General features: G+C 44.3%; 1 protein-coding gene across 3 annotated transcripts in view; it reads right to left on the bottom strand.

The window, feature by feature from the left end:
- Positions 1 to 793: 793 nt before the first annotated feature.
- tjap1 (tight junction associated protein 1 (peripheral)) overlaps positions 794 to 12,949 on the bottom strand; it is a 65,202-nt gene continuing 53,046 nt past the window's right edge. For all 3 annotated transcript variants that reach the window (XM_006638673.3, XM_015363053.2, XM_015363054.2), the window contains 2 exons: positions 12,564 to 12,647; positions 794 to 8,564 (listed from right to left, as the gene is read on the bottom strand). In XM_006638673.3, coding sequence (XP_006638736.2) covers positions 7,119 to 8,564; positions 12,564 to 12,647 — 1,530 coding nt within the window. In that variant the 3' untranslated portion in view covers positions 794 to 7,118. The remainder of the gene's footprint in view (positions 8,565 to 12,563; positions 12,648 to 12,949) is intronic.

The following is a 12,949-nucleotide window of genomic DNA, read 5'->3' on the forward strand; positions in this document are numbered from 1 at the left end:
CATGAGCAGCACATGTGCGAAAAGAAGCATGCACGGAGGTTACCAGCCAAGATCAGTCATTAGCTTTCAAGACTTAAGATCCTTCCATACAAAATCAGGATTTTCATTTCGAGACACTGGTCGGATTTTGTTTTTTCTGTACTTTCACACTGATCTGTACTTTCACACTGCAAACTGAGATGGGCTCCGATTACTTTCAAAATCTCTACAGATCCTCTGCATTTCTGAAGAACCATAACTTTCTTGTTTTCTCGTATTTGATTACTTTCTACCAACTACCATTTTCTCACCACTTCACCTCCGTGTAATCCAGGGTCATGGGGGAGATGGAGCCTATCCAAGCATGCAACTCACACAAGGCAGGGTACACCCTGGGCAGGACAGAAGTTCAGGATATCTGAAAAAAAAAATCTTTTTTTTTTATTATGGCTTTACAGATCTCATTTCCTAGACTTGTAATAAAAAATAATGAAAAGTGGGGTTTCTTATATTGCACAGGTCATCGGCATTGGTGGGGAAAGGGGTCTGCAGGTCTATTTAAAGTAGACAGGAAGAACAGATGTGCTTCTAGCATCTCTTGAATCTAGGAATGAACAGTCATATTTCTTTTGCAGCACATCTGTTAGATGAAAGGACTCAGTTAAAGGTAGGGGACGTGATGCAATCTTCAAGGCAGCCAACCTGCTGCAATCGTCCCTGAGCAGCATGAAGAAACGAGAGCTTTTCCACGACGGTACAACCACATTTCTGCTCTGTGTACTGTATTTAAAAAAGACGGGGGAAAAAAAACACCCAAATTTTAAAATAGTTTATTTGTTTTTTAAAATATACATCCTCAGTTTAAAAAGTCAGAAAATAAAATTAGTACAGGTTTAACAGTCTTTTCTTTTGACAAGGATGGGAAAACGTACATGGTCCAACTACACGGAGAAACAAATGCGATGGAAGAACAGATACGTGGGGGTGAAAAATTAAATTTACAAAATGTTTTTTTCCCCCCCGGCACAAAAAGCACCTGATTAACCAATTAACACCAAGAACGCGACGTGTGTCAGTGCCCCTCTGACAGCCTTCAGAGGGGATCCTGAGGAGGGCAGCTTCCATTCTGACTCCGCAGCCTTTACCCCAGTCAGACGAGTGCCGATGGCGGGAATTTCAGATACAGTAGGCCAGGTAACAGGCGCACATGGGTTCTCCTGGCAAACACTGCGGGCAAGTAAGCAGACTCTGCACACAAAGCACCAGCTGAGCACAATTTTAAAACCTCACCCAGAGGAGCAGAAGCGCCTTGGAGATATCGTCAACTTCAATACTTATCAAGCCAGCCGGAAAACAGACGTTTGACCACTTGAGTTATTGCTCCTTGGGTAAGTCAACAAGTGCAACATTTGCTCTTGTATGTTAACTGGTTAATGGGTCAACAAGAACAGATTCCTACATGATACTCAAGTGTTCAACGAATAGAGAGAGGTGGAGAAGGAATTTTAGTCCCAGAGTTATGACACAAAAGGAAATTAACAGGACAGTGGAAACTACCATAATATGGACTATTTCACTGTTGGGAGTCATGACGTTCATTAAAATGAATGCAGACTGTATACATCAGTCAATGACAGCTTGGACACTGCAAGATTGAGGGCTGCAGTTCATGTCTAATTTGTGATCATTACAAATTAAGATGCCCAGTGACACTTCTGTTCAGAATAAGCTGGAATGTTTAGCAAGAACTTTAAATGCATCCAGAGAAAGTTAATTATAAACTGTAGTGAGTAATTCAGTTATAAGACTAATTCAGTTTGAGCTTTTACCCTATGAATGCAAGAAATGTTTTCAACTTTTCACCTACCAATTTTAAGTAATAAATAAAAAGTTTAGGACCATATGTTCAACAAAACATATAATTTAAAGCAACACTTTAAAAGGTGCAGCACTTGTTCCTGAATACTACTACATTTCATTTTCTTCCACAGTTTCCCCATGTATGACTGGCTTTGGAGCTGCCTGTGTCTTGTACTAGTGTTTCCAATTAATATTCATGCATGTTTAAGACAAGGTCCATAAAAGCTACGAAAGAATGAGCCAAACCATCTATTTTTAAAGAAGACATTTTTGCTTTGTTGTAAAGCTGGTTAGGACTGTGGGTTGAGAATATCTTATAAGGTACTGAAATATTTATATAGCCCTTTTCCACATGTGATGCTGACAAATGACAAAATATAGGAGGTCTATTTTAGAATGTAATAAAAAGAATGCATTATTAATTTTGGAGGGTAGTTATATATCTATCAATTATGGCACATAAGAAGTACCTTTATATATAATAAAAGAGCAATACAAAAAAGTTTATATCACATGTCCTCAAACCTCCAACAGTCCTGACCTCACATTCTACTTGTCATTCCAAGGCCAATTTTGTTGAATAATTAAATGTACAGACTGCTGCAGAAGTATATAGAGCTATAGGGAAAGTCATGTCTTCCACACATGCAGAAATGACATATGCTCCAAAGAAAGGCAGGCTGCCTTAAATAGGACTATTTTTCACTGTATGCAAGATGGTTGAAAGAGTGCTGGCAGCCTCTGGCTGCTAGCTCTGGACACCTGACTGCAGGGTCATGGGTTCGAATGCCAGGTGGGAATGCTTCTGCAGTGCCTTTGAGCAAGATACTGCACCCAGACTGCTCCAGCACTTAAATTCTCTAGAAATGGGCAATCGCACAATTGCCACTGAAAGTGACCTTGGATAAAAAATATCAACTGAATAAATGAATAATACTGCCTCTGGCAGGCTGCGTTATGAAAGTCTGTTTGTATGACTGGCATCAATGTCTGAAGTATTTATTGCTCCCAGCAAAGGGAAACACTGTTCTCTTCTCCAGATGGGATAAAGTTAGCTCTTGCAGTTCTGCCTATATCCCAGCATGCTCTGAACAGAAAAAGCACAGGACTCAACACTGACAGAATTTGAGGACACTGTAGCCACTCAAATACAGAAATCTCTCTAACTTTAGACACCTTAAAATAGCACCTTGTCTACCTCCAAATACTGGAGAACATTCTTTAATTCTACCCAAGATAAAAACATTTTACCATGGTTTAATCTACAGTGATTCTCAAGTGTAATTTGCTGGGATACATTGGTGTGGATTAAGAACACTCAACTGCACACATCTAGCAACAGTGTGGTAGCTAAACCCCAACCTAAATTATGCTACCATAAACATAACCCTTAAGTAAAATACATTAATGCTTTAATGGGAAACATGCAGTGGTGTGCAACTTCATTTTTTAGTTTAGTGTTTTAGTACTTTAAAGTTAAACAATCACATATACCACTGAATATCCAAACTACAGAAAAACGTTCCATCTCTCTCAATGCCCTTGAACTCATGTTAAGCAGCAACACTTTCGCTGCAATCTGAACTGAACATCAGTTAAAGAAACATACTAACACACAACCCACTATGTGAAGCAGTATTCTCTTGAAAGCTATAAGACCTCAGAAATTTTACTAGTGATTAATGGAAAGCAAAGGGGAAAAATAATACCAAAAAAGTCAATTCAAAATCATAGACATGTACACAAAAACACACATAGGAACAGATAAATTTTAAACAAAGATCAAAAGGAATAATCATGAAAATAAGAATGATGCTACAATAATTAGGATTACATTCCTGATCAGGTAAACTAACTGCTGAATTCTTAAATTTAAAAACAAAATTGCACTTCTGCAGTGCTACATCCATGAAGACAGTGTGCTTTTTGTGAAAGCATGGTACAATACAATTAATAAGTCAGCCCTGAGCCAGATGGAAGTGTAAATTAACTGTTGACTAATCGTTTCATCAAGAAAGGAACAACATACAGAGAGGATTTTATTTTTGCTTTTATCTGACACACCCTTTGAAGTCCAACGCTCTAAAAGGGGAAAGGTGAAAAGGCACATTTTCTTAAAGGAACTAAACCTTCAATTACAGAACAAGAATAAAGCAAAAAGTGCATATTCCTGCTTTCAAAGAAAGCCTCTCACGCCAGCCTTACTACACAGCATGAACTACTGTAAAGACAACCCGTCCTGAGTCTTGCGCCAGACGCTCAGGAAGCTGTCAGGAGAAACCTTGTGTTCATCACACGAGACAGCCAGCTGGCAAAGTGTTAGCAAGGGCAACTTCCCTTATGCTCGACTTCCAAAAAGCAACCTGCGCCGACTTCCTGAACTTGCAAACACCAGGATTCGCAACACTTTTTAGAGCTGGTCATCCCTCCTCCGAAATAAACAAGAAGTGCTCTGCTTACTCCCTGTTCCAAACGCACTTCTGCCATGACGTAACCCAAATATTTTCTAACTGTCTATTATCCATCTGTTGGGGTCATGGGGAGCCGGGGCCTATCCAGCAAGCAACAGACACAAGGCAGGATGTGCCCTGGACGTGGGCAGGACGTGACTCCCGTCCATCACAGGGTAGAAGGAGACACTCAAACCAGAGCCCATTCAACCTACCAGTATGTCTTTGGATTGTGGGAGGAAACTCGCACAAACACGGGGAGAACATGCAAACTCCATGCGGACAGCACCCCAAGAACTGAACCAGGCCCCAGTGCTCACCACTGCACCTCCATGCCACACCATACAATGAAGATATCTTTGATGGAGTATGAGAGAGAAGACACGACACCAGCCTGGCAGGAACCCTCTGAGCGAATAGGGGCACCTCTATATCAGTGCTACAGTGAGAAGCAGCTGTCAACAGGCAAGTCAAAGAACACAGCTGGAAGCAGGTTCTGTGCGTGTCCTTTTCTAAAGACCCCTGCTCTGACATTGGGCCTGGGAACCAAGGTTCTGCAAAACACATGCACACAAATCATAGGAAATATTAATTGCCTTGAGAGCTCAGCTCTTTCAACACTCCTAGATTTCTGTGAACATTTCCTATTGAGGATGGATGAAGTAGGTATTTGTAATAGAAGGTCAAAAATCCACATCAGCACCTTTTAAGACTAAAAATGTTCTATCTCTTCTGTTAAATATTTGAATACTGCAAACGAATTGCCTGTGATCATGGTATAGCAGCACATAACAGAGATGGGTAGAAACATCTCTAACAGAGCAGAGATCCCTCTAACAGTAGGCACCAGTTAACATTTACAGAGGTTCAAAGGATCCGCCTTCAAGCTCAAAAAACACTTGGGTGCTGACTCTGCATAAGAGAGCTGTTCATCATTAAGTTATTCAGTCTTATAAACTGTTAAGGTGTTTCTCCTGCTCGGTGCTGACCCGTGAACCTAGACTTAATGTCTCTTCTGCAGCTAACTGCTCCCTGGTTTTAGATGGACACAAAAACAAAACCTCTTTGTAATCATAAATTGCAAAATCAGAAGACATGATTCATTTCTCGGTATGCAAGTCAAAAGACAATCAATAGACCTGCATTAATCGCTTTCAAATCAAGATCAGTTGCAGGACTAATGTTAATTCTTTGTGCATGAACTGTTTCATTAGCCCAATACATTTATATAAATGCTGATTTGACAATTTACACAATGCTGACACTTTAACACTTTGATTTCATGTTCTATTTTGAAGCTTTATTGGAACTAGAAACTTAGAAAAGGCAATTATAAAAGTACTTAACGGTTTCTGTAATTTCTTACACACTTATAAAACACAATAAAGAGAAGTTTGCCTTTTAAGAGGACCCTCCATTCCTGGTCAATCAAGTGTTGTTGCATTTTTCACACTGCACGAAACACCAGGAATACCCTACTAATAGAAGCATGTCAACATAGGCCGCCACACCCAACACTCAAAAGGAAGATAAAAATCTCAAAACCGCAATCACAAAATGAAAACATCTGAACTGAAAGTGCAGTAGTGAACTTCACCGAATGAAGCGGAGGAAGCATTTGTGTCAGGAACACCTTGATCGCTTAATGCTATGACACCATGGGCAGGGCAAGCACTCCGATATCTGATTAACGATCACACCAACCACATTCATTGTGTTGAACAGGCTTCCCATTGGAGCTTTCACACCTAAAGATGTCAGGAAATAAAATACTTTTCAAAGTGGATCTAAAATTCACTCAATCATTAATGCTACGGTATATTTGCAAAGTTAACTGCCCCAAAAGTCTTCAGATGCTTATAATTGTATTTTGAAGTTCACTCTACGACTTCAAGTGGCCTGCCATTGGTGAGCCTTCTGAGTGTTTCTGGACAACTTACTTCATGCCATTTTCAACAACTGATGACGCATGAAGAGATCCACTTTGAAATGTGGATCGCTCCCTCCTGCCATGCCTACCCAAGCCTGCACAGGGAATGGACAGGCACCAGGAGTGTCCGAGTCAGGCAGCTGGAGCAATCCTGGGGCAGCACCTGCCTCACAGGGACACCGCTGTGACTCCAGGTGGCTAGCCGCAGATACTTACACACAATCCAGGCACACTGGAAGTGCCACGTGCTGCCCAGGAAAAAAACCCTGATCTCTCCAGGGAGTCCATGGGCACAGAGAAATCGGTGATTTGTGGCGATTCAAGATGCAAACATCCTCTGCTTTGGTGTGCTTTTTAAGCTCCGTGCATAAAAACCTGGGAACGTTTAGCTTGTGCATCACAATTACTCCATTTGAACCCATGAATATCCAACAGTCCCCAGTTGGGAATGATGTGGAACGCGAGCACACAGGTGCATGGTACTTGAGGAAAAAACTGCAACATGACTACATTCTGGGGTAAACCATTTTCCAAAGGTCTGAAGGAAGCCTAAAGCCTTCCTGTGTATTAAGACTCACCTCTTTTAGAATGAAACCTCGTAAGACACTTGAAACACTGGAGACCAGCATACAGTAAAATAATGAAAGTTTTCTCCTCCAAGCCCAGAGCAGGAGGCTAACGCCTCTTGTCATTCTGTAAGCTCTTCAGAACCCAGCTCCTGTGGAGCTGAATGAGCCAGCTGTAGGAAAGAAAGTAAGACCGTTATAGACAGACGGGAACCTCTGCAAACATCGGACGCCTGTTGACAAATCCATTCCAGTTCCCTCGCTGTCACCGGAGCCCTTCTGCCACTGCACACGGCGAAAGGAGTACCACAGCAGAGCCTCAGCTGGGCCTGCTTAGTCGAGAAGAGTCCCGTGCTCCTGCGCCCGGGTCAGGCTGTCTTTGCGGTGGAGATGGTGCACGCCCATCCTTTTGGGGCTCTTCTGTGGCCTGGTGGATGAGGTACCTGGGCCGGTCTGCTGATGGGATGGCGGCTTCTCCACGAGGTCCTCCAGCCCTGCCAAGACCCTGGGAGTAATGATGGGGAAATCTTGCGGCAGGATGTCTCTCTCCTCTGTGGAGCTTCCGGCTGACTCGACGTCCACATATTCCTTCGTCCTGGCGCTGGGGCTGGTCTTGGCCAGGGCCGGAGCCACGGTGATAGTGGTGTCGCAGCTGCCTCCATCGTCTTGAGCATCCAGAGCTATCAGGAGCTTCTCACTCTCCTCCCGGGAGAAGTTGCTGCCATACTGGCTCTTCCGGGCTCGCGCCTCCGCGCTGCTGTTGTCGGTGTCGAGACTGGACTCCCGGCTGGCTGTCCAGCTTCGGGGAGACGACTCCTCTCCATCAGAGTAGATCCCGTGCTGATCCCCAGCCGCCACACCCCTCTCCAGTGCTGCCTTCCCCAGGCGGCTCCTCTGCAGCTCCTTGACGGTCTCGCTGCTGAAGGAGGTGCGATTGACTAAGATCCCCTCTGTGGCCGGGGCCATCTTCTCCACAAACATGCGCTGCCAGTTGGCCAGGAGGTCCTCCTCAGAGCTACCCGAGCTGGCAAACGCACTGGGGGCTTGAGGGGGGCTGCTGAAGGGGCTGGACTGGCTGGAGTGGGGGTCGGCCACGTCCTGCTGTGGGGTGTCGTGGCGGCCACCAGAAGAGGAGGAGGCCCCCGAGCGCCAGCCCCCCTCGGAGACCGAAGGGCTGCTCGGCCCTGTCCGCTGCCGCTCCCCGCCCTCCTCTTCACTCTGCACCAGGCTGAGGGAAATGGCCTGCCGGGTGGCGTAGGTGCAGTTTGGCAGGGGGCTGTTCTTTGGGATCTTCACCTTATCGTCGGTGGAGAACTCGATCACCTTGCGGCCGGGGTAGAGGGGGTGGGGAGGCGGGGGCGCAGGGTAGGGACTCAACTTCTCGAAAGAGGGCACCGCGGCGCCGTTGCCCCCGTCCTCCCCCAGCGGGCGATCCGAGCTGCTGCGCCGCGTGGCCGTTCCGTTCTGCTGCTGGCTGGCCGCCCGGCCCGGGCCCCCGTTCTCCCCGCCCTGCCCGCCCTGCCCGCCGCCCGCCGCCCGCGGCCCCGTCATGTCCACGTGCACGAACACGTCCTCGGCCACGGGCCGCCCGGCGCTGCTGCTGGACTGGGCGGAATTCAGCACCAGCGGCTCCGGCTTCTCCAGCACCCTGGCAATGACGGCGGTGGGCACCACATCGGCCAGCGGGAGGCTCTGGAACGGGTCCTGCTGAGCCGCCTCAGAGTCCGGGAGAGTGGACCTCATGTGCTTGTTTACCATGTCCTGCAACTCATAGGGAAGCTGCAAAACAAAACAAGATGCGAGGCGAGGTTTACATCCGTGGCAGACGCATGCGGCACAGCGGCGAAAATGAACCCCTGCAGCGCGCCAGTTCCTGCTCGCCAGCTCTTCAGAGAATCAGCCGGCTAGGAAGGTCAGGCTTGGTGCTTTGACCACAGAGGAAGTATCAGAGAAACAGACGAGATGCAGACTGTTCTTTTAAGATTAACGTCTACATGCACGGCAAGGCCTGATTGTTTCAAGAAAGCAGACATCAGAAGAAGTCTGGCACTAGAACTAGTCTCCATCCATTGCCAGACCCACAGAGAAACAGCACAGGGATGGATTCCCCACAGCCTTGCACACCACATCAGAAGCAGACCATAAAAGTGGCCGTTGTATTTCCATTTTATTAAAATACAAGTAGAATAAAGACAACTAGGCTATAAAAATAAACCTCTCGCTATATTACAGTGACTGTATTAAGGATTAAGATTAGGGTGATTCACATAGATAAGGTATGATGATTATGTAGCTGAGCTGTTTTGCAAAACTGCATTTGTTAAGGGTCAATTAACCCCATACCAATCTGCTGACTCCTCAAAAGAGAGTTCGAATACTACCACTGAGAACAGGCTACACCTGACTGTGCTTTTATATACTAGACACATACACTTAGGAGAATTCATTTTGCACATTATCATCTTGGCATCAAATATATTCCGCATGAGTAAGTCCCCAGACCTTTAAGGAAGCCATAGAATCCACCTGAGAGAGCATGTTGAGGTATAAGAAGGACTTGTCTGATGTACTAATTTCACTTTCTAATCCATATTAGAATGAGTAATATGACATGAGTGACAACTGGGAAAACCCAAAGGATAAATTGCAAATCCCAGGCATTCAGCCCGGTGAAGACAGGAAAGGCTTTATGTGGAGTGGGTTTGGCATCTTTTAGGCAGTGCTGCCTATAGAAGGCTTTACAATAGGATACTCTAAGAACGGGTTTGACGTTGTTCGCCTTCTTCCCACAATTCATCACCCAGTACCTGACAGATCTGCATCTCCCAGGTCAGAGACTTCAAAACGTCAATCGTTTCGGCTTGTGCGACAGAAGAAGACTTCTAACGGCTCTAGATTCAAGTTTTTTTTAAAAAATCTTGTTTCGTGTAAGAGGTTTAACTGATTACTCTTATCTTGGAAAAGGGGGAGAAAAAGATCATCCCTATCTCAGCGATGGAGAATCTCAACGATTCGGATTATTAAAAAAAAAGGCCTGGAATTCTGAGCCTTTATTTAGCGCTGTGACATTAGCAGTGAATGAATGGAGCAAGGCGGTATTGATCAGTGGAAAATGGGCAGAGTGAATTAGCGATTTCACAGCCCTGCTGTATGATGCTGTAACGATCCTGTTAAGCAGTAATTGCACACCCTCCACTGGCTCTGGCTCCGAGGGAGGAAATCGATGCGGAGCTTCTGCCTCCGTCCTCCACCCTTGCTTCATGGCTGGGGGTAAGAGGACTCGGGCCCAGCCCCTCTCCTGCTCACAGCAGGCAGGACACCCTCTGCGCTTCGACACGCCACACTGCCGTCTTTCTGAGGGACACAGGCCGCTCTCTATCAAACTGCCGGGGAAGAAAGACGACAAACTTGGCGCACCTGATACTTCCCGTTTTCCTAAATGAGGAAGAATGCATGGTATTCAAGCACTTTGCACTGCATTCAAGTGCATTGTGTTCATTCATGTTCCTGTTTTTTTTTTTAATTGACAAGATTCATTGTGGGAAAACGCAAAACACGGGGGAATGGCAGAGCCTAGTTCACAACTATTGTAAAAGTTGAGGGTGTTTTCATTTGTAACTTTTATTCAAAAGTGCTGATCAAGTTCTTTTTGGCTCTTTGGCCAGACAACTGTAGAACATCAACTAAGTGCTATGTTATCAAGATAGTTAAAACCAACTGGAATTTTTCTCAGGATCACCTTTATTTTGCAAGTGCTCGCTGTGGAAGGTCATTGTTTAATTCTTGCTGTGTAACTCTGCAGTACGGCTGGCCTGTTCCTATTGTAGGAGGGCTCTGGCACCACCATTATTTATTTAGCTCTTTAGGTCTAGGTGGGATTTATCTGCTTCAGCCAGGCCGTCCACCTCCGTGTCAGTGTTTGAATTTTGATGGAAAAAAACACAACTTTAAAACAGAAGCACGGAACTGATGTTTCTGAAAATGGAGAATTATTAATCAACATTGTGAGACTGCCCAGTGGATTTTGCAGTGGCTGTACTGAACCGTGGTGTTGAAGTGTGAGCTGAGTCTTCAGATGAAGCTCTTGGTTTTCCATGTCACGAGCTCTGGGTAGTGATGGTAAGACTGAGTTCTACAGGCAGTCTCATAACTGACGCCCCTTGAACCCGTTTCTCTCCTAGAGATTAAAATCCTGTTAACCACCAACCAAAAATGCCTAAAATGTCCAGAAAGTTGTAAGAGTGCTAATAAATTAACATTTATTAAAATATGCAAAAATGTTTATTTCAAATAAGTTGAACGCTTATAATGCATGTCCAAAATAAAAATGACAATGTTCCCCTGTTTTGAACACAGGGCATGAGAGAAATCGTAGACTGCCCCACTAAAACAGCAAGCATAACTATGAACGACACCCAGACTCAGATAATTCCCTGGTGTTAAATTGTATATCCCAAAAGGGCAATATTGCCTGAAGGGACAACCTATTGAAACGGTAATAATAGTCTACAAAGAACTGATATGCAGAAATGATTCATTGCTTTCAATGGGGAAATAAAAAAAAATCTAGCCCTTGGGATGGACTGTTACATATAAACAGCTCTTCACTTAATTAATTTGTGCTCAGAAATACTGCACGCCAGGGGTTAATAAAAGTGCATTCCTTTGTAATTTATACAAAGCCAGGTCCATAACACTGTATTCAGTTGTCAAACTCCAGCAGACAGCTGCTACAAGCTGTACGTCTCAAGCAATCTGCATTATCAAGCATAATTATTACTGTTGTGTGATTGCTGCTTAATTTTCTGTCAGCTATAATCAAAAGAAATGCTTTGCATGCACTGACTTCATTAAAGTGACAACCTCTGCAAGTTTACAGATTGCTTACAGAAATGATTGGCTCGATTTTTCTGCCAATACCTCAGCTATGGTCTTGTTCATCATTTCCATGGCAACTCTTTACCTGTAATAAGTGAAGCCTCTATTGACAAAACATACTGTATCATACTGCGAAAGATCCTGTAGATTGACCAGGAATAAAATGTTAGCCAGAAAAAATACAATTCAAATTTTGACAATTCATAACTTAAAATGATCATAACTGCTTCAAGTAAAAGCACTTCTGTAGGACAATTCTGTATTTTGTGTTGCTGTGTGCACGAATGTGTAAATTTGAAGAATGAAACAATGCCAGTGACACAAAAAGACATTGGAAAACAGAACTGATTTTACTAGTTTAATTGTACAGGCTACAAGAGGTAATCGGCTAATGCACAGATTACCCAGCAGTCTCTGTGGGGTGGCTACCCAGCAGTCTCTGTGGGGTGGCATGATAAGATCTGTAGGACCTTCAAGAAGGCTTTTGCTTCAGTAGATACACGTCTGTCCATCATGCTGAAGACTTGATATCATTAACTCCCAAAACTCCAAAAAAGCTGTCCTGAGCCTTTCAGTCCCAATTTCGAGTATTGCTCCTGAGAGCCATTTTCACAGTTTGTAAATCCACATATGTCTCTCTCCTTTCTCTGGTGTATCACAAACAAGTGACACTAGCACTGCCTGGCATGGAGAGATTAGGCAGAAATGGAAAACTTTTTCTCAGATGAAGATGAACTTACGAGGCTCCTTTTCTTTCAAGTCAATTCAGCATTTCTGACGATCTCTGTGTTTCACTATGCAGTACAAGGCATGTAGAGACCTATGTCTGCTCCATTCTTAAGAACAGAAAGCACGTTACTGGTTATGGTACTCAGTTCCAAAGACAAGGGTTATACTTACATCAGCAAATTTATGGTTCCTGAAATGAGATTTATTGCACTTCAACAGCTGCACTGCCAGGTTACAGTCCTGCCGGTAGCGCTCCTGAAACAGCAAGAGGAAAAAGTCAGGAGTCTGGAACAACACTAAGACCAGCTCTCCTCTGAGGTGCGCTGCAGGGCTGAACAGGCCTAGCTAGGCCGTTCAGAGGACAAACCAAAGTCTTCTGGGAAAAAAAAAGACTTCACAGGAGAGTATTTGCACAAACTAGGCATAAACAAAAGAAAAACCATGAAGCATATCTCCACTTATAAAAAGCAATGATAAATACTAGCTGCACAAGACAATGCAGGGCTCAAGCACAGAAATGGATACATAGTAACTTTTTTACATTAAAATTATAACAA

The sequence above is a fragment of the Lepisosteus oculatus genome, chromosome 17 (genome assembly GCF_040954835.1).
Source record: "Lepisosteus oculatus isolate fLepOcu1 chromosome 17, fLepOcu1.hap2, whole genome shotgun sequence".
Lineage (NCBI taxonomy): Eukaryota > Metazoa > Chordata > Actinopteri > Semionotiformes > Lepisosteidae > Lepisosteus > Lepisosteus oculatus.